We start from the raw sequence: 20684 nt of genomic DNA, 5'->3' as shown, positions 1-20684 counted from the left end.
ACTTTGTGAACTTGCTGAATGGAATGTTTGAATGAGATTTTGTCATTCATTTGAAAACTAACGGTTCAGCGAGATTATTAGTCAAATTTGTTCAAATCATTCAAACATTTCTCTCTGTGAATTTTGTGCACTGCCCCCACCTGTTTTGTGGAAACTGGTGCTATTTTCCTACCCGTTTCTTTTGGAAGAAACTGAAAGGAGATATAATGAGGAATAAACGGGTGTTCGGTTATCTGTTACTGGTTCTCTTGATGGTACCGCGTTGGCAAATATCTTCGCTTACAAATCTCTGTTCGGGTGTAAAACCTAACCTATCAAATTCCTTTGTGTGATGCTCCAATGAAATTTTGACACCCGTTTGATGACGATGTGCGAAACCGCCCTATAAACAATAGCCTACTGCTTATAATAATTATGAAAGAGATCAAATGCGGTAATTCATGTAGATTCATAAATTTAAAAATGGGGCCGTTCTGTTCTATTGCAAGCAGAGTCAGCTGTATAGGAATGCAGTAGAGTGGATTTCCCTGAGACCTACTTGGCCGCTGCTCAGATGAACTTGGCTGAGTACACATTGTGTACTGCGCTGTCCACGAGAGAGCGCGCATTTACCAGTTTACCACGGCCGGAGGGCAGGTCCCTGCGCACCAAGGGCTGGCCCTGCTTCAGCGTGTGGATTAAAGGGAGCTGGATGCAGATGCAAGCAGCCTGCTGATTATGGAATTTTAATTATACGAAGAAATCAACATAAATTATCACATTCCATCATGATCTGAGAAATGAACAGCCAACCGAAATGGCCCAATTAGTAAATATTCCGGGTTTGGGTGCGTATGTGCGTTTAATCATACCTCAGCCTTATTCTCTGTGGTGAAAAAACAGTTATTAGTTGCAATCCACTAATGAAATGGGTTATTCATTTAAATGTGTTTATTCAAACTGAAAAAAGTTGTATACAGAGGCTATGATCAGTAACGTACTGGAATTTCAGTGGGTCATTATGATTTAACTGCAGTGTTTCATCTTCTGTATCACTATGTGCCAAAACATAACATATATATATATATATATATATATATATATTGCGTTGTTTGGTATTGGTATTTTTTCTTTGGTGCACAAAATCAGCCACAAACATTAAAAAATTTTACTTAAACTGTCTGCAGGCAGTAATGCGAACACAGAATGCAGATTGAAAGCACTCCTTAAAGTTAGACTATGTATTCCTGATAATGTATTGGGAAGAAATCCACTCTCTTCTGGTGTACATGCACATTAAAATATGACAGGCCATTGGCTGTTATGATTATAATTTGGAGACCTTAGCTTGCTTCTTTGGCTAGTGAACGAACGGTATCATACCTCCCCAACACTTTGTGTAGCCTATACGTCTTTGTTTTTCTCTCGGCCTGCTTTAGTAGTTCTTCTGCAGTATTTGACACCAGCTTGTTCCGATGGCAGTTACGGGGCCTGTCATGTGTGTTTGCTATCGAGCTGGTGAAATACTGCATAGGCCTGGGTCGTGTGAACAGAGCAGCTGCTAGATAGCCAGACAGGTTAGTGCAGTAATGCGCAGTATTCAGTTCTGAAAGCTGTTTGTGAGATGTTGGTGAAAACTGTGATTGGAATTTTAGGGATGTCTCTCTTAGGGATGTCGTAAAATATTGATATATTGAATATTGATCGGCACGTTGCTGTATTTTAGGTGTTATGTTTTGCTATTCGTACACTTTCACTTTTGAGATGTAATGTATAGGTGCCCACACAGGTGATGTCACATCCTGCACACCCATCCTGCTCCCCCCCCCCCCCCATTTTAGTTGTTAGTTTGAGACCAGGGCTGTAAATGTAGTTGAGTTGTACCGGAGTAGCCTATAATGTGCAGTGGGCCTAAGGAAAGTTTTATTTTGAATTCGGTTTCTATTTCTTAATCCTGCTCTGATGGTATTTATATGAGGTTATGAGGTTGTGTGGTTGAATGCAGTGGAGGGATTATGTTTGTTCTTTTCTATGCATGAGTAAGTTTCTGCCTAAATTGGCAAAAAAAAAAAAAAAAAAAAAAACAGCGCTTGTGGGGCAAAATGTAGACTTACTCTGAGTATTATTATTGTTATGGGCTATTTGATATGTTTCTCAGCTAGTCTACAGCCAGTATTTTCATTTGAAATTTATCAGTATATATATTGATAATCATTTGTGTGTCACGGATTGGTTGTTATAGGATTAAACTATATACACTAGGCCTACCCTGTGAATGGGATCGCCCCAAACTGGTAAAACTTTTGGATGTTCTGATGCCATCCACTGGAAAGCAGCCTACTACATGATACACTTTTCCTGCCAATGCAAAACGACTGCAGTTCAGTGTTTCTGTCTGTGCAGTACCAATGCCACTCGTTCCTTCTTCATGAATTTGTTGGTTTTGAGTTTTTTCCACATAGACACATTCCGTCCACTACATGATAAAGGAAAAATGGCTGATATTTGCCCACATAAATGGCTGCAGCGCTTTCCTGGAGCAGCAGACTGCGGCTGTGGGGGGCGGGACTCCGTGTGGCTGCCTGCAGACAGATCTGTGAGAGATCTGTCAGAGAGAGAGACCTGTGATGAGCTGACTTCCCTCGGTCATGTGGTCTGGGCCAGGAGGAACGCAGCTCTGCATTGCTGTGGAGATTTGGAGATCATGAATTGCATTAGCTGGTGCATTCATCCTTCCTTTAGTCCCTAATTGAGTTTCACGTATCTGTGCCTGAGGAGATGCATCCATTTTGATGGCTGTGTATTGAAATGTTTTTATTTTTGAGCACTGCAGGGAACACTGTAGATCGGTCTATGATGATGAATTGGAGTACACACGGCACATTTAATCCCCACGGTGTTCTGGTGCTGAGACCTGGTCCTTACCCGTGGTGGATTATCCTGCAACATTTTCACATCACTGCATTTCCGCAATTCTTCTGCTGGAAGTACTGTGGCTGTGTAGTGTGTAGCCTGGGGTTCAAGCCTAGGTCACTGACTGGTGCCCGATGTACTTTTGGGTGTAGGTGAGGTATGTAGCATCTGCGGTCTCAGGGAAGTCATTCAGTCAGTGACACAGTCCTATGTTTGAGTTTTGAGTGTCTAGTGTGTGTGAAACACGGTGGTGTGCGCTAGCGAGCCAGCTGGTCAGCACTCAAAAATGTGAGGCAGGAGAGTGGTGGAGTTTTCCGATGTCAAATCTAAAGCATCTTTCGGATGAAGAGCTGAAGGAAATGGTGAACGCCATAAGGACCAGACCGTTCCCTTATTGCCCCGGTCATTGTTGCAGGATTCATATTGTGGACTCTGGTCTCTCTTCAGTACCGAGGACCTTTGATGGCTAACTGCAGGCAGACCTTGTCACCAGTTGGCACAACAACCTCAGTTGGCTAATCCCGTTGAGTATTCTTGATTTGCGAGTGGGAGTCTGCTCTCGCAGTCCCCAGTTACCTTGCGCACCTTCACAAGGGACTCAGCTTGCACAGGGCGGTTGAAGAGCAACATGCCGTCATTCATGAAAGGTGAAAAATACAAAGTATCAGCTATGGGTCAAAAGTGGAAGAGTGCACTCTCACCTCACAAAACTCTCAGAGTTGTGCATATATAAAATAATGGAGTTTAGTTACTTGTGTGGCATTAAGGAGTTTATTTTGCTAGCTTGCTTGCTAAATACATTATGACAAATTCAGAAGCAAGTTGTCCAGCAGGCACACTAGCAGACAACTGTTCATTGCTTTTGACCAACATCTTTTTCAAGTTTCCTATCTATTGACTTATCTTTCTTCACTCATTTTCACTGTCTTCAGAAGCCGAGTCTTAAGTTGTTCACACAGCATTGATCCTGTGTTTGCATAACCTCAAATAAATATAACCGATGGGTTTGCGTTTATGTATTGAGGTGAAAAAGGGTAATTCACACCTAATATAGAGCTAGCAAGAAACACTGGGTCGGTTGCACAAAAAGTGATGTTGAGCTGAATTGTTTGCTAAAGTGCTGCTGGAACAACAGTGCTCCATGATAATGGTACTGTCCACTTCTACTGAAAACAGGTGAGCAGTATCTTCCCTTGCCCTGATAACAGATTTCCCTTTCATCATTGGCTTTAAATCCTATATTTCACTATATTTCAATGGCATATAAAAGGCTATCCATCAGCAGAATATTGCTGAATCTGCTATTGACTACCGGCAGTTTGACTTTATTTTAAAAAAGAGTAAGGAAGTAAAAGGTGAGTATAGAATAATCGCAGTGGAATTGATATTTGAAAGCTTGACTAAGTAACAGGAAGGGGGGCGGGACGTGGCGGGATTCGCCTGCGGTCAGCGGCAGTGATGTCTGCCTGGCAGCTCTCACTGTGTCAGAAGGCAGGAGGGTGTTGCATTGCTGTCCCCATCCTGTTGCTGTTATGAGTCTGAGCAACATGAGCTGTCCGTGATTCTCATGGACTCAGGCTGTTTGCCTCCGCCTCCCTCCATTTTAAGATACTTCTTTGTCCCTCTTTAATAGTGTTAAATCCTCATTGTTGGTAATTTTTAAAATTTTCAATGTGAGAAAGACCCATTGCTGCAACCTCTGTACTTGCAGACGCTAGCATACCCATTCTCTGAAATAGCTAGCCACTGCTTTTTTTGCACTGTTCACTAGCAGTGCATGCAGAAGTTGTGCCCGGTCAACTAAGAGCCGTTTCTTTTTTTGTTGTGCATTTTCATGGCTACTTCAGTCAAGGATGAGATTTGTGAAGCTGATCTCTAGCTGATGCATGCTAAAGAACTGTTTACCAAAAAACTGAGACTGAAGAGGCTGTGATGTACTTCCCGTTTAAAAATGTAAAAAACAGTAATACAGTACAGTATTACTGACAGTAATGCTGCGGGCACCTGTCTGTTTTGGAGTGAAAGTGCTGTTGTGCCGAACCATGGCTTTTCACTTACCGTCCCCGGCTTAAGGACGCGCAGAGATAGTCAGAGAGCACGTTATGTGCAGCTTCTGCAGGCAGATTGCACGGGCCTGACCGGCCCGAGGGGGTCCAGCGAGGGGGGCGGTGGCCAATGAGGCGCGGGCGTCCAGGCGAGACCCCTCCTTCCCCGGTCATCGCGGCGGTCACTCACCTCCCTGCAGGGCTGCCAGCCTCAGCCGGCCGCAGACGATTCACATCCAGGACCGCCGCGCTCATCCGCGCACACGAGCAGAGTTTTGAATGCTGAGTCATAACTGTAGGCCCATACGTCTGCTGGATTGTGCTCTGTGTAGTTTAAGGGCTGCATTTCACTTTGTAGTCCAGTGCTGCAGTTATTAGCTACGTGCTATTACCCTGCACCAGATACAGGCCCATCACTGCAATCTCCTACTGGAGGACACCAGTAGGGCTGCCTTTTAGGGTCCATGTCCTCATTTTAAGAGGTTTAGACCGCTGAGGACTGACACGTCAGTCCAATATTCATTACCATGGAGTGTGAAACTTTTGATGACAAATCGACATATTTGTCCATTCTATTATCAGTCCAACCCTACTCCCCAGTGATTTATAGTTGCAGCAGCTCGACGGCTTGCTGTCGTGCAGTGATGGGGAGTACCATGCTCACTGAAACCCTTTCTTCCTCAGGGACAGTTAATCCTTACGAATCAGGATGGGATTCTGGAACATGGAGCACTAGCATCCCTTCACTCACAGCCAGTTTATCACTGAGCTGGTCTGACCCTCAGTTAATTGTGGTGCATCTGTGGACCCCGGAACAATTTGCGGAGGTAATTGGGCGGCCGGGCTCCACTGAGGCAGAGTTAACAGCGTATCGGCCTGCAGGTCTAAAGCCACACAGACGCCGAGGCGATTGAGGCTAAAAGCTAAAGGAGCCGCTCGGCGTTTACACCGATGTAGGCCAATTTCTGTCGCATTTCCACTCTGTTCCTGCAAAGTGCGGTACCGTCTGTGCTGATGGTGTTTGTGCCGTTTCGTTGGGCAGTATGCAGGGCTGTACCGTTTGAACGCTGTGTAGGAACGGTGAGCTCAGGGGTCAGGTCAGAGCAGCTGCCCTCTGGTTTGTCATTTAGACCGCTGGGGGTCTGTATTGTTCCTGGGCAGTGCAGGGCTGGGCTGGTCTCTGTCTGAAAGCGGGGGATCCTCGTATGGACTGGCTGGGAGGTGACTGCTGGGAGTCAGGGGCGGGGTTTCCCTGCGGCTCTGTTTTTCAGAAGCCTCCCCAGAGCCGCACACTCGTGCATGTTCCCGGGCGGAATACCGAGTAGCTCCCTCTCTCTCACTCACTCTCCCTCTCTCTCTCTCTCTCTGTCTCTCACTCACTCTCCCTCTCTCTCTCCCTTACCCTCCCTCTCTCTCACTCACTCTCCCTCTCTCTCTCTCTCTCTCTCTCTCTCACACTCTCACTCTCCCTCTCTCTCTCTCTTACCTTCTCTCTATCTCTCACCCTCTCTATCTCTCACTCTCTCTCCCTCTCCCGCAGAGTCTGCTCCGGCGGAGAAGCCCGCGACGCTGTCCTGCACGCCCCAGTCCTCCTCGGCCCCGGGCCACAACCCCCCCAGCACGCAGGGCTCGTCGGCCTCCACGGTACCGGTGTCCCCCGTCCTCCAGTCCCCCGCCCCGCCCCTGCTCCACGACCCCAACCTGCTGAGGCAGCTGCTCCCGGCCCTGCAGGCCACCCTGCCCCTCAACAACGCCAGCGTGGACATGTCCAAAATCAACGAGGGTAAGGACGCCTCCCCGCGCGCTCTACCCTGGTCCGTGTCTTCGAAAACAAACACGGGGCTTTTCTTCCTTGATTGTGGAGGTGTACTGATCCATTTCAAGCTGAGGGATGTGTGTTGATTCTTAAAACCTGCGTAGATTTGTACATTCAGAGTGTAAAGCGAGCTTGGAAAGGGCTTGGCTCACATTAACGTGGCATAAATGTGAAACGCGTGCAAAACGCACGTGCGCGTGGACTCTCTGGCCACCCACAGCAGCAGGAGTGATTGATGAGTAGGTCTCGAGTTGCACGCTTCTCTGTTGTGTAAATGGAACCAGCGCGCTGATCAAATGAAAGCTGAAAATTATTACATTGCCAGGAAGTGGCCTATTGTGATGTAAGCAACACCTGTAAGAGTTTGATGCCTCATTACGAAATACTTGGCAAGCTAACAAACTTAGCTTTCTGAAATGTAGGCTCGCTCATCACTGCCATTGTTACCTGCACTGTTACCTGGTGTTACTAATGCACAAAAGCATGTGTGCTTTTTTTTTTTTTTTTTTTGAGAGAGAAGCGGTACTTATGAATGAGCTGCCACTACAGCTTTGTTCATGTTTGCCATGCTGGCACTGTTTATGTTGAACACATCAGCTTATTGTGGTTTGTTGCATGTCTGTAGGCTTCAGAGTCACTTTATTAAAAAAACAAATGGCCTCTGAAAATATTGTTTTTGGTTATTTATTTTTTTGTGTGTGTACTACTGCCTGGACTGTTATTGAAAATGCTTGTTAACTTTGAACTGTAATGTCCTAGATTAATGATATCAGTTTTAGAATGCTGGTTAATTGCCTGTGTTTTGAACGTGCAGATTTCTGACTGCTTTTGTTCTGTAGTGTGTTGGTGCTGTTTGCTGGTATGTGTAGGTTCTGTAGTGTGTTGGTGCTGTTTACTGGTATGTGCACGTTCTGTAGTGTGTTGGTGCTGTTTGCTGGTATATGCAGGTTTTATAGTGTGTTGCTGCTGTTTAATATGGGCAGGTTCTGTAGTGTGTTGGTGTTGTTTACTAGTATGGGCAGGTTCTGTAGTGTGTTGGTGCTGTTTACTGGTTTGGGCAGGTTCTGTAGTGTGTTGGTGCTGTTTACTGGTATGGGCAGGTTCTGTAGTGTGTTGCTGCTGTTTACTGGTATGGGCAGGTTCTGTAGTGTGTTGCTGCTGTTTACTGGTATGGGCAGGTTCTGTAGTGTGTTGCTGCTGTTTACTGGTATGGGCTGGTTCTGTAGTGTGTTGCTGCTGTTTACTGGTATGGGCTGGTTCTGTAGTGTGTTGGTGCTGTTTGCTGGTTTGTGCAGGTTTTGTAGTGTGTTGGTGCTGTTTACTGGTTTGGGCAGGTTCTGTAGTGCATGAATACAGTGTTTTGTAGCTTGTGGGTGCTGTTGTCTGATGTGGGGTCCGGTACTGTAGCATATTAGCACTGTCATCTGCTGAGTGTCTTAAAGGGTCAGCCTAAGCTCAGCGCAGTGTATAACAAGATCAGCTCAGGGTCACGGGCCTTCAGTGGGTTGAGGAACTGTTAGCTGTGGAACTAGCCTGCTCGTTACACCCATGTGCTCCTCAGCCTACAGCCGTGCAGAGAAACGGCAGGCGTAGGCCTTTTAAAGAAGCCAAGGGGCAAGGCCCGTTCCCCAGTAAATGAAGTGGAACAAGGAACAGAGGGTTCCCTCCTGATTCGCACACCAGTTCACCTCGCATCCCCCCTCCTTGACTGGAAGCTCTGTAACCTACTTCTGCATCATTTTCCTGCACATGCTCCAATAATGTAAATTAGCCTCCTGTGCAACGCACAGGTGTACCTCTGTATTTCAGTCTGCGCAAAGCACTGCAGCTAAAGCTCAGGCTTGTATAGGGTGATGGAGTGTCCAGCAGACCTGTAGGCCACGTGAAGTTAAGCTGTTTGACCCTGTGAAGCCTGTCCCTCACTGTATCTCTTGTTTGTGTTTTTGTCATTTGGCCCTGTGAAGCCTGTCCCTCACTGTATCTCTTGTTTGTGTTTTTGTCATTTGGCCCTGTGAAGCCTGTCCCTCACTGTATCTCTTGGTTGTGTTTTTGTCATTTGACCCTGTGAAGCCTGTCCCTCACTGTATCTCTTGGTTGTGTTTTTGTCATTTGGCCCCGTGAAGCCTGTCCCTCACTGTATCTCTTGTTTTGTTCTTCTCCCCCTCCAGTCCTCACAGCTGCTGTCACACAAGCTTCATTACAGTCTGTGCTTCATAAGATTCTCACGGCCGGACCATCTGCTTTCAACCTCACTACTTTGCTTTCCCAAGCTGCTCAGCTGTCCACACAAGGTACGGCCGCGATCGATGCCCTTTACCTTTTAAAGTTACAGAACCTTTTGATTACTGTGCATCAGGGAGTTTTAATGGAGTCCCCCCCCCTCCTCCTCCCAATCCAAAACTACATTTGAAAATGTGATATGTTGACGTTCTTTGAACAGCTGCGTTTTTAGGAGCTTCGTTTAATGTACTCCTGATATGTTGAAACTCATGGTTGATCATTTCACGTGGGTTGAAAGGTGTCAGATGGCATGCCTGTGCGTCATGCTGTCTGTCTTCATTTTTATTTGCATTTCCTGTGTGCTAGATATTACTTTATAATGTCCTCACTGAGGTAGGCGCTGCAGCCTAGCAGCAGCTAGTTAAATGAACCTCTGTTAATTAATCAGCCAAGCAGTGTAGCTGTCATTGGGAAACAGTTCCATCAGTCATCCAGAATTTTGGACTTAAAAGTGTAAATTTCATTTAGATGTTGTGCGTCTTGTTTTAAAAATGATTGCAGCTCAGGGCTCATATTCACAAACATGGTCTCAGATCAGTTCTGCCTTTTAGCTCGTAAAGGGTGAGGATGGAACGTGCAGTAAAAGCTGACTGTGGGTCAGTGCTCCTAGTGTGAGATGCTGTACCAGTAAAATGCAGGATGCGGGTGGTTTTTCAGCAGACTGCTGCACGTTGGATGTCTTCTCATTTGTGCATCTCATTTGTCTATCCCCCCTACAAAAAAAAAAAAAACAGCCCAGCAATCCAACCAGTCCCCAATGTCCTTAACGTCGGACGCCTCGTCGCCGAGATCGTACGTGTCGCCGAGGATAAGCACGCCGCAGACCAACGCTGTCCCTCTGAAGCCCATGCTGAGCACGCCTCCCGTGTCCTCGCAGCCGAAGGTGAGGCCCTCGCCTGCGACCCTCGGGCGGTAAGGGCGAGCGGTTCACCAGCGTGAACCTTGAACCCGACCCCTCGCTGGTGAGCCCGCGGTCGGCCGGGCTGCGTTCGGCGTGGACTTGTTTGAGTCAACCTGAAAACACGAACCCCCTGCCGAGCCGGCTGACAATGCCGCGATCGTTTGGTTGCGTACACCTTTGCGGTTGGTCGTTTTGGGTATCGTACAGAAACGCTTGTCACAGTTCAGTCCGTTCGTTTCCTATGGTGAAATTCACTTGCTCTTCACACATTGGACTCATGTTCTTTCTGAAATGTTTTCCCATTAATTGAGGCTGATCCCATTTATTGGTCTGCATTTTATGTTTTTTTTAAGGTTTACACATGTCTAAGGGATACTGGTCACGAAATCATTGCTAGCATGCAGGAAGTATAATAAGAGCTGATGGGTCATTGCTAAACAATTGTGATGTTGCTCTTTAAGGTTGGGCTGAATCCATTTTTCAAAAATGTTTTCGTTTTTTTTTTTGCTGCGACCAGCACCTAGTATAAACCACTCTGTGTGGGTGTGTGTCGGCCTCTGTAGATCGGTCTGATTGTCTAAAATGCTTAAGTTGAGCTGCACATGCACGAACATGCAGTACTGACACTGATAACTGAGTGAGACACAGCGAACTAATATACATGCTGTGTGTGTACCTGTGCGCTTTTGGACTAGATTCCGAGAAGTACTGCCGACCACGGCTTTGATAGAGTGATGATAAGAAAGCGGTCTGGAATTAGTCCTTTTGACATTTTAAAATGGAACGTTGCAACCTCCATGTAAACCTGTTGCTGGTTGCAGCTTATCAGTTACTAGTACTTGTTTGTTTGTTTTAAACCTTAAAAAATAACCAGGTATTGGGGAATTTATGTTCAAATGATGTTGTAAATCTGTTCAGCCTGTTTCTGCTACAGTGACTGAAACCCAACTGTAAAATCTCAAGGTGATGTATTTTGTTTAATTGACGAAGAGCAGGCATACTATTTCAGTAAAGAAAGACTATGTCTGTCAGAGGCTAAGCTAAAGGCACATTTATTTTTGGATACAGAATAAATATTTGTTTGGTGCACAAACATCCCACACAAAGTATCACGCGATGGGGGGGGGGGGGGTAAGCGCTCCACTCTTGCGGCTCGCGGATGCAGGTGAAAGCAAGCAGCTGGCAGGGGCGTTTCGGAGTAGAACGGCGATCGTCACTTTCCCAAGCTGGCAGCAGGGGCCGTACATGAGCATGCTTGGAAATAGTTTGCGAATTGGACGTTGCAGATTCGGGTGGGATTGGAGATGCAGCATCTGTTAAATAAATGGATAGGCCACGATGTGGAGCCCCGCCCCCTTCGCAGGACGAATACACACTGGCAACCGCCGACTGCAAGGACAATTCTGCCATATCGCCTGACCCTAGAGCGCTTTAGTGTAAGCCTTTGGTTGCCATGTTGGTAGCTGCTGTGATGCCGCAAGTCTAGCGGCTGCCCCAGGCTGCGTACGGGAGCAGCGGTCACATTCAGGGCAGAACGAGCACCTTGTGCAAGTGCGAGATGCAGAACCACTTCACGTTTTCCCACACTGTCAGACTGTGAATACCTCCATGCTACTGTAAAAAATTTGTCTTTATCGGGCTCTGTGTGATTGTGTGTTAGCTTTATACGGTGAGGTCACTAACAGTGGCTCTGCACCATGTTTAAAATCATAAAGCACGTTCTGATACTGTTTTTCAGCTGGATCGTTCACCGATACTGGATCTTGTGAATCTGTTGTTACTTCTGTGAGAAGTATTTAATGCGCCTGATGGCCTTGTGCATCAGTCTGAATAAGATCCTCAGCTGGCTCTCTTGCAGCCTGTCACTTGCTACCTGGCTTGTTAGCAACAGCAGTGCTCAGTATAGTCATTTCCACTGTTTAAAGTTTGTAATATCTGTAAGCGTGCACCCCATTCGTTCATCAGCTTGAACATAGTACTGATTAGCTTGTGTGGAATGAACGAGTGGCCCTGAAAGAGGTAAAGTGACTGTGGTTTAGTGAATTTGTCCTGCTGGGCAGTGAGGAGAGTGGGGAGGGGGGGTGTGTCCCGTGTAAATAACCCTCTGCCGCCCTTCTGCAGGTTAGTACACCGTCAGCGAAGTCACTTCCTCAGCCTGTACCCCAGCAACCCACCCCTGCTGACAAACAACATGGACACGAAGCCGCCTCCCCACGCACGCTCCAGCGGCAGAGGTGAGCCCGCGGCGCTGCGCAGTCCTAAACGGAGGTGTGGGTGTGGTCTCCTCTGACCAGCCTCAGCTGTGTTTAATGTGTAATCTCCACTAATCAGCCTCAGCTGTGTTTAATGTGTAATCTCCACTAACCAGCCTCTGCTGTGTTTAATGTATAATCTCCATTGATCAGCCTCAGCTGTGTTTAATGTATAATCTCTATTGACCAGCCTCAGCTGTGTTTAATGTTATGATCTCCACTAACCAGCCTCAGCGGTGTTTAATGTGTAATCTCCACTGACCAGCCTCAGTTTTGCTTGAGGTGTACCTCAGCTGTATTTAGTTTATAGTGTCCGCTGACCTCCCTCTGTTGTGTTGGTGTATGCTGTCAGGTATATGATTTGGTATGTTCTGGTGTATAGTCCGGTGTATACCCTAGTCTTTACGCCAGGGGTCCTCAGTCTTATCCAGAAAGGGCCGCTGTGGGTGCAGGTTTTTGTTCCAGCCAAGCAGTCGCACACCTGATTCTACTGATCAAGGTCCTAGGGCAGGGATCAGCAACTCACGGCCCTCGAGGGCCGAGAACTGCAGGTTTTCCACCCTCCCTTTGCCTGGGAGTCAGGTGTGAAGACAGTCTGGCCAATCAGTAGCACTAATTACCCGGGAGAAAAGAAAACCAGGGCTGGATTTGGATTTGAGGGCCAGAGTTGATGATCCCTGCTCTAGTTGATTAATTGAGTCAGGTGTGTTACTGCTTGGTTGGAACAAAAGCCTGTGCCCACACCGATCTGTTCTGGATAAGATTGAGGACTCCTGCCTTACGCACTATTGCCATGAACGATCACACAGCAGTCACAGGGGGTTTACCAGTGTCCGGGCCAGATTGCCTTACCAGCCACCTGAACCTGACCTCTTAAATTACCCACTTAATTGGCTTCAGAATGTGTGTGGAGTATTCTGACTCAAAATGGCTGCTGTGCATCCCCCCAGATGGGTACTACTCACAGGTGTTGGGTGAGGTGTGCCACACCCCCCCTTCTCTGAAGTGCTGTGAGATTTTGAATGGAATCCATTATTATTAGCAGCAGTGAAACATCTGACTGATCCTTTTCTGGATGGTATTTGCACGGTATATGCTTTGCTTCTTGCTCAAATGTAATATTGTGTGTGTGAGGCTGGTCGGCACACTTGGCTGAGTTTAGGTGCTGCAGAATTTCCTCCAACTGCCCTTTGGTATAACTGCTCTCTGGCTTGGAATGTCACTTTATATTTTCCATTGGTTTCTCGAGGTTAAACCCTGTGCCCACAGTATGCTGGTTTGTGTTTTCAAGGGAATATTAGCTGATGCAATGGGGAAAAAATGAGAAATCCCAGACAGAGTGACAAGGCAGGATTCAATTTTTTCAAGTGTACCGTAAAAGCAAGTGTTATGGTGCCATCTACTGGTGCACCGTGGAACTGTAAACCTCAGCCGAACGTTCAGATCAGAAATACAGAAACGAGGCTTATGAGCCACTCCCCCTCCCCCCCCCCCCCACTGTTCGTAATTCCATATCACATTCATCACAAACTCCTCTGTCGACTCAGGAGAGAAGAAATAAGCATGTGATGCATGCCTTCGCACACTGCAGTTCACAAGTTGGGTTTGTGAATGCGTGCGTCAGAGGATCGTGCTTCACGTGCTATGCTAGAGACAGGGTTGCGGTGCCAGGTTAACCGTTGTGTTGTGCTGTCGCAGGATGAAACGCCGTCATCACGACCGGCTGAATCCCTCCCATCCGCGCGACGCTAACGCTAATTGTGACTTGCCTCAGCAGGGCTGCTTCTAGCACAGTACAGTTTGAAGCCAGGTTGTGGTGCTCATCTGTCCATGCACAAAAACAGCACATTAACAGAGCGAGCCACCCAGCCCCCAACCCAGCTCAAATCAGTCCTAATCACTGACCGTTTTTTTCTGCTTTTCTTCCTGTTGCTGTGCAGCAGTCAGAGGAGTCCCTCACCGGGTCCCAATCACATCGCTGCCAGCAGCAGCAACGGCAGCAGCTCCACCCCCAGCGCAGCCTCTGCGCCCCCCAGCGCCACCACCAGACCTTCGCTAGCCGCACACTTTAATGAGAATCTCATCAAACACGTCCAGGGCTGGCCTGCCGAGCACGCAGAGAAGCAGGTGCGTGTGTGTGTGTGTGTGTGTGAGAGTCTGTGCGTGCATGTGTGAGAAAGAAAGTGTGTTTGTGTTTCTCTGTGTGTGTGTGTGCGTGCGAGAGGGAGAGAGAGCAAGAGTGCGAGTGTGTGTGAGAGTGAACGCATGGGTGTGTGTGTGCATGCGTGTGATAGAGAGCAACTGTGTGTGTGCGTGTGTGAGAGAGTACGTGCCCTTGGGAGTGTGAGAATCTCCCTGTCTCTGTGCATTCACTGTTGTCTCAGGCCCCTGAAATTTTGTTGTCTTGCAGGCGTCAAGGTTACGCGAGGACGCTCACAACATGGGCAGCATTTACATGTCGGAGAACTGCACAGAGCTGAAAAACCTCCGGTCTTTAGTTAGAGTGTGTGAGATTCAGGCCACGCTGCGGGAGCAGAGGTATGCTTTCTCTTCACGCGCTTCCAAAATTACATCTCGCGTCCGAATGGAACGTACTGTTTAAGGAACTGTGGGGCCAGTTCGCAGTCGGTGGTTGAATCGTATTACAGTGAGGTCACTAAAGGTCCCCCTTCTTTTGTCAGTGAAGGAAATGTTAGTGGCTCCACTGCCTCCCATCTTAACTATAAAAGTAACTTTGTGTGTGTTCATAAGTATTACAAAATGCTTTATTGAATATGAAATTCTAGTCATTTCCTCTTCCGAGGAAACTACCAAGTTACTTTGTCGGTGTTGATTTCTGTGATGTCAGTCACTGAAATGTCAGTTGCAGTTTTTGTTTGCTTTGTTCATGTGAAATATATTTGACCTAATTTCCTCTTTCTCCCCTTCCTCCTGAACAGGATACTATTTTTGAGACAACAAATTAAAGAACTTGAAAAGTTGAAGAATCAAAATTCCTTTATGGTTTGAGAACTGAGGGGAGAACTAATTGCACATGGTTGGACCCCAGGAACTTAGGTTCTGTGCCCAGTCTTAACAATTTTGAGCTGCAGTTGAGTAGTCTTTGGACCGTTGGGCTGGGCTGGGAGAGGGAGACTGCTGGTGAAGGGTTATACACAGTATGTTTGTGAAGCCCTCGAAATGTAGATTTTTCTTGTAGATGTATTCATGTTGTAAATATGTTTTGTAGAGTGAAGCCATGGAAAGCCATGTCTATCTTGAGCTTTTGACATCCAAACTAATCAGTGCTGAGGTGGCTAAGTGTTTAGCCCCCCACCCCCCCTCACCCCATGTTAACTTGTTGGCGAACTTAAAAGCTTTTGTTAAAAAAAGAGAAGCGAACCATTGCTTGGAGCGCGGGTAAAATCTGCGTAGAAACGACGGAGGACCTGAGAATGTCAGTGACTGGAAAAAAAAGAATAATAAAATTGACAGGTTTCGGTTTCCTTTATTTTGTGAATAAAACGTTACACTTAATTCAGACGAGGGATCATTTGAATTTGTTTCCTCTGCCTGGGCCGGAATGAGCAACGACGCATAGCCCCGCCTCCAGCCCGTCCAGTGCTCCTCCCACCCCCTGACCCCTCCCTCGCTTCGCGGAAGGTTGTTCGTCACGTCCGGTCGTAATGGTTCAGCCGTCTGCTTCTACTGCCCCGCGAGCCCGCGTTTGCTAGAGCTGAAACCAGTGCCTGGTGCTGTGCGAATGGGAGATGCTGCACCTCGGACCCTTGAGCTGAGAGAACTCGAGTGAGAACCATTCCCCTGGCTGCCCCGCCCCCTCTGTCTCCGTAGGGCCGCACAGCTCCTTCACAGAGGGCAGCGGCAAGTTAACTCTCTTCTTTTTTCCTTTTCCAATCTCCCCCTCTCTGTTTTCCAGTCTTTCAGCAAGGTTTTTTCTTTTCTTTTTAAATACTGTACTTTTAACATGAGGTTGTTTTCAAGGCGCCTTGGGTCAACCAAGATTGCATTCCTATGTACAGTTGCTAAAAGTAATAATGGAGTTACAAAAAGTTTTATTAAAAAGTTGCAGTGATTACTAGTATATCAGATATGTTGTATTCATAAATTATTGCTACACATTTTCCTTTGCCCCCACCTCCACACACACCCCCACCCCCCCCATAAGAATGGAGTGACAGTGCTGCTAGGAAACACATGCCCTCGGCACCGCTGGGGCGGTCGAGCGTCACCGAACCCCGCACAGCGGACTCGCAGCACTGAAGACACAAGGTCAAATGTGAACTGTATGTATTGTAATAAACATGCTAAACTGAAAGCAAGCTCTGTTTATTATTTTTTTACGAAGCTTGAAATCCCCATGGGAATACACGTTCATTTCTCATCTTTGTTGAAGATCAAACCCCCCTCCTCGTTGTATGCTCTGTGGAGGGTATGGGTAGAGGCTCTGCTTTGTATTTTGTTTCCTAAAGTCTATTAAAAAATGTATGCTAAATAAGAAAAACTTACGCACCTTCTGGATTACTGGATATTTGTTTGCCTTTTTGGACATGTTTTTTTTTTTATTTTGTTCTCCTTTGTAAGTACCTCTAGCTGAACCAAGCATGTTATGGTGTTTGGTCATTTATTTTCTCTTCATATTGAGTTTAACAGAAGTTTTTTTTTTCTTTTAATTTGTGTTTCTAATAGTTCAATGTGCTTTTTGAAGTGTTGTTTTACTTGTGAACTCAAAGGGGAGCACATGTTCAAAATATTCCCCGCCCTCTAACTTTTCACATTTTGTCCTGCTACCTTAAATGTAATGCTTTGAAGTATTTTTTTTTACCCCTTCAACACTAATTCAACCAAAGATGACAGACTTGCAAAGATGAGACACTTACCAAAGTATTGAGCAACACACACAGCTCCCATTTTGATTTCATTTTTGTCAATTCCGCCATGCGAATTTTCTCTGGCTAACGTTGGAGCGCGTTGGTCATGGCCATATTTTCGGCTTGGGTTGTTCCAGAATACTGACCTCCTTTTTGCCATGTGTGTTGAGTCATTGTCCTGTTTGAACATGAATATTCTCCCCCAACACTGATCACTCTGACTGAAAAAGGTTCTGAAGTATTTACGTTTGATTCCATCCATTTTTCCCTTGGGTGGCAACAAGCTTTCAATTCGCTCCTGCTGCAAAGCAACCCCGATACTTCCAGCTGGTGTGGTGTTACCTCGGTTGATGGCTGTGGTTTGGATTGCAAGAAAATGCACTTTGCTCAACTTTGGGCCGATCAGACTACAGAATCATCTTCCAGACATCCTGGGGGTCTGTTGTGTAGCTTATGCCAAGCTCCAGGTGGGACTTAAGGTTGGCCTTTCTCAGAAGGGGTTTCCATGTAACAACCCTCTCAAAGAGGCTAGATGTATGTAGTGCTGAATAGGCTGTCTTTGGACAGTTTCTCCCATTTCAGCTAATGAGCTATGCAGCTCAGTCTGCATTTTAGCTGGCCTCTTGGTCGCTGCTGTGACAGTTGTCTGGTTTGTCAGTTTGGTGGGAAGGCCAGACCCTGGTATACTGTCAGGGTTCCATATTTTTTTGTTTTGTTCCAATTGACTTGTGTTCATAGAAAGGTTAAAAGCTTTGGAAATCTTGTATTTCACAGATTTTTGTAAGTTCCACAGGATGTTACTTTGTCTTCATGACTGATCTGCTGTTTTGTTTGTAAGGTGTCAAAGTTGGTGATATTTTTGAAAGCATGCAATTGAATGTAGGCTGATTCAAAATCAACATTGATGGACCTTGTTAGTTTGTGTGACTTCAAGAAAATAGAATAAACCTGGTCCAATTTAGGGTTGGTAATACACAGCTGATGAATACAAATCCATTAATTTTCAGTTTTTTGTTTTTAATATAATTCTGAGGACTTCATTTTTACATAGAAAAAAAATCATTTTACGTTGTAAAAAGTGGTACTTGGTGTTGAGTATTTTTTAAGAGAGACTGTAAACATGCTCTCATTCAAATAAGGGGAGAGCCTGAGCCGGATGGCCCTGACACCATTTACATCTCAAACGACGCCCTTCATATTCCCTTCAGATCCGTCTAGCGTTATTGTCATTACAAATGCGTCTTCATTCCGAAAGTATTTTAGATTGCGCACTGTATTGGTATTCGTCTATAGGCTGTAGCAAAGGCAGGAGGCAATATAATTATTGCCAATCCGAATGATCTGTTCACAATAAATAAGCAGAAGCTCCAGCCATGACTGCATAACTCCACAGGCGGAAGTTTGAAGTAATTGACAGCTTTTGCGTGAAAGGATCTCGTGGCGTCGAAGAGTAATGGGGCTATAGCTAAGAAACTGAAAGATCTATCAAAGGCTAACGTCACCTGTTCACACCTTGTTCAAAAACTAGGCCGGTCGACACTTGCATGCTAAAGTGCCGCCTCATTTAGGCAACATGTAGACACATCCAGAGTACTCTGGCACGACCTTAAATAGTGTACTTCAAATGTCATGGTCTCCAAATCAAGAACTCCGACTTGAAACAACTTGTAGTACAAAAGCTGGATGCGAAGACTGGTTCAAATACAAATATAATGCATTTTTATATTCATAAAACACTTTCGTTCAAGGCTAATTAACGAATCGCTTTGAAATGCATTCATCTTCATCCATGTTTTAAAACGTCGGCTACAATCTAATCCAGTGTTCATAAAAATATTTAGGCTACTCGTAAAGGTAACGTGGTGTTTAACATCTGGAGCCAACAGCCCACACGAAATATTAAAATCGGCCTGCAGGTGGCACTATCCACTCGCACCAAAACTGCAATTTTCACTCGATTATTATTATTTTTTTTGCATGCAACCATATCCAAAGATGGCACACACTATTAGTCTGCCTAAAAAAAACGAACAGTTTCTAAATTCGACATCTTAAACACAAAATATTGTATTGTATTTCTAAAAAATATGACCTGAGTTTAGCAGCCTATATCAAATATTAGGCAATTTGAGATTGTTTAAAGACTAAAATGTGTAGGCTATATACATGTATGCTGATATCTGCAGTTCACTATATAACGCACAAAAGCAGTAATTAATAAAGGTATGAAAGGACGTAGGCTATGTAATTTCGTTTGAGGATTCTTGCGCTTATTGCTACTATCAGCAACGGACAACTCTCCCTGTGACTGGCCTACAAGATAAATGTTGTTAATGTGTTAGTTTAACGCAAATCAAGTCGGATAAGACAACAAACTATGTACAATCAGAAAGAGAAGCGTTCGCAAATACGGGTATAGGGTATTGGTCTGGTTAGGTTTAAGATTTGCAAAGCAGATCTGAGCTGGCGCCTCAGTGTCATTACCTAGGCTACAATTACTACAATTGTTGCCTAGCCAGTTATTTCTGTGGGCCTATGTCCCCCTAAGCAGATTAGACCTTTTCAGCCTTGGGCACCGATGACCGATTGCCATGTTAAATGCACTTCTGTAAGTTGTTTTAGCTAAAAACGATAGCCAAATGATTAAATTGTGATGGCGGTCTTATCAACACAGCGTAACCAATATTTAGTAGGCATTAATCAGCTTTTCAAATCGTCTCAAAAATGGTTAGACAGCGTGTAGCCCACAGATGTTATTCACAAAGAACAAAAATAATTTAATGATGATTAGCTTATCTGGGCTAGTGGTGAGTTATTGGCTTTTGACCTGTAAAATAGGCCACAGCATTACGCTATCCAGTTTAAAACGGGCCTACAGGTGCAACAAAAACAGGAAACATGTTATAAAAATTGTTTAACGTCGTGACTTCAGTTTCTAGGTATGCAACAACACGACATACCTTAAGGTTGTTGATGGCCATATTTACATCTAGCCTAGTCTTTTAAGTAGGATATGTCACTCAGACTGGCCTAAAAAAAAAAGGTAAACTACAATTGTTTGGACGATAAACTGTTAATTTCATGTAATATTCCATGCATCACTCTTCCACCAGGAATAATAATGAACTAATAGTTTTAACAATGCTGAGATTTAGCCGATAAACCCGAATAAAACTTTTTCGTTTACATTTAAGATTGGAGCACGCTCATGCTGTCACCTGGCGAGTAGCCTCGCGAGCCAGCTTCTTTTTTCACTTCGTACAAGTGAGTTGGGTATGCCCATCCTATATCTAGTTACATTTTAACTCATTGTGCAATTTCCAGCCCATTGACTTAACTCATCTTTACTCGTCTTCAGACAGTAGCCTAACAAAGTCATCAGTGTCACTGAGCATGTCTGGTTCGTTTTTAATCGATCGCGCTTTCTGTGTAGGCCTATTTTGCATGAGGTTGTTTTGGGGATAATTGACCGCCAGTCTCTGTCTGTCGTCTCGATGGCGCCGTGTGCCTTTTTGGAGTGCTAATTTCACTAACCGCCTGCCTGCTCCACCTACAACACTCTTCCATACATCATCAGTCCATCTGGCTCGCTTCTTGCTTTTGTAGCCTGGGGAACCTGTTCACCTTTGT

At 45.5% G+C, this 20684-nt stretch overlaps 1 protein-coding gene across 2 annotated transcripts in view; it reads left to right on the top strand.

Annotated features, from left to right (window-relative positions):
- Nucleotides 1–16272, top strand: part of waca (WW domain containing adaptor with coiled-coil a) — a 36760-nt gene extending 20488 nt beyond the window's left edge. For both annotated transcript variants that reach the window (XM_064332401.1, XM_064332402.1), the window contains exons 7-13: nucleotides 6478–6720; nucleotides 8922–9044; nucleotides 9768–9916; nucleotides 12056–12168; nucleotides 14127–14313; nucleotides 14597–14724; nucleotides 15126–16272. In XM_064332401.1, coding sequence (XP_064188471.1) covers nucleotides 6478–6720; nucleotides 8922–9044; nucleotides 9768–9916; nucleotides 12056–12168; nucleotides 14127–14313; nucleotides 14597–14724; nucleotides 15126–15195 — 1013 coding nt within the window. In that variant the 3' untranslated portion in view covers nucleotides 15196–16272. The remainder of the gene's footprint in view (nucleotides 1–6477; nucleotides 6721–8921; nucleotides 9045–9767; nucleotides 9917–12055; nucleotides 12169–14126; nucleotides 14314–14596; nucleotides 14725–15125) is intronic.
- Nucleotides 16273–20684: the final 4412 nt, after the last annotated feature.

This window comes from Anguilla rostrata, chromosome 4 (genome assembly GCF_018555375.3).
Source record: "Anguilla rostrata isolate EN2019 chromosome 4, ASM1855537v3, whole genome shotgun sequence".
Taxonomy (NCBI): Eukaryota; Metazoa; Chordata; class Actinopteri; order Anguilliformes; family Anguillidae; genus Anguilla; species Anguilla rostrata.
This window is presented reverse-complemented; position numbering and strand designations above follow the sequence as displayed.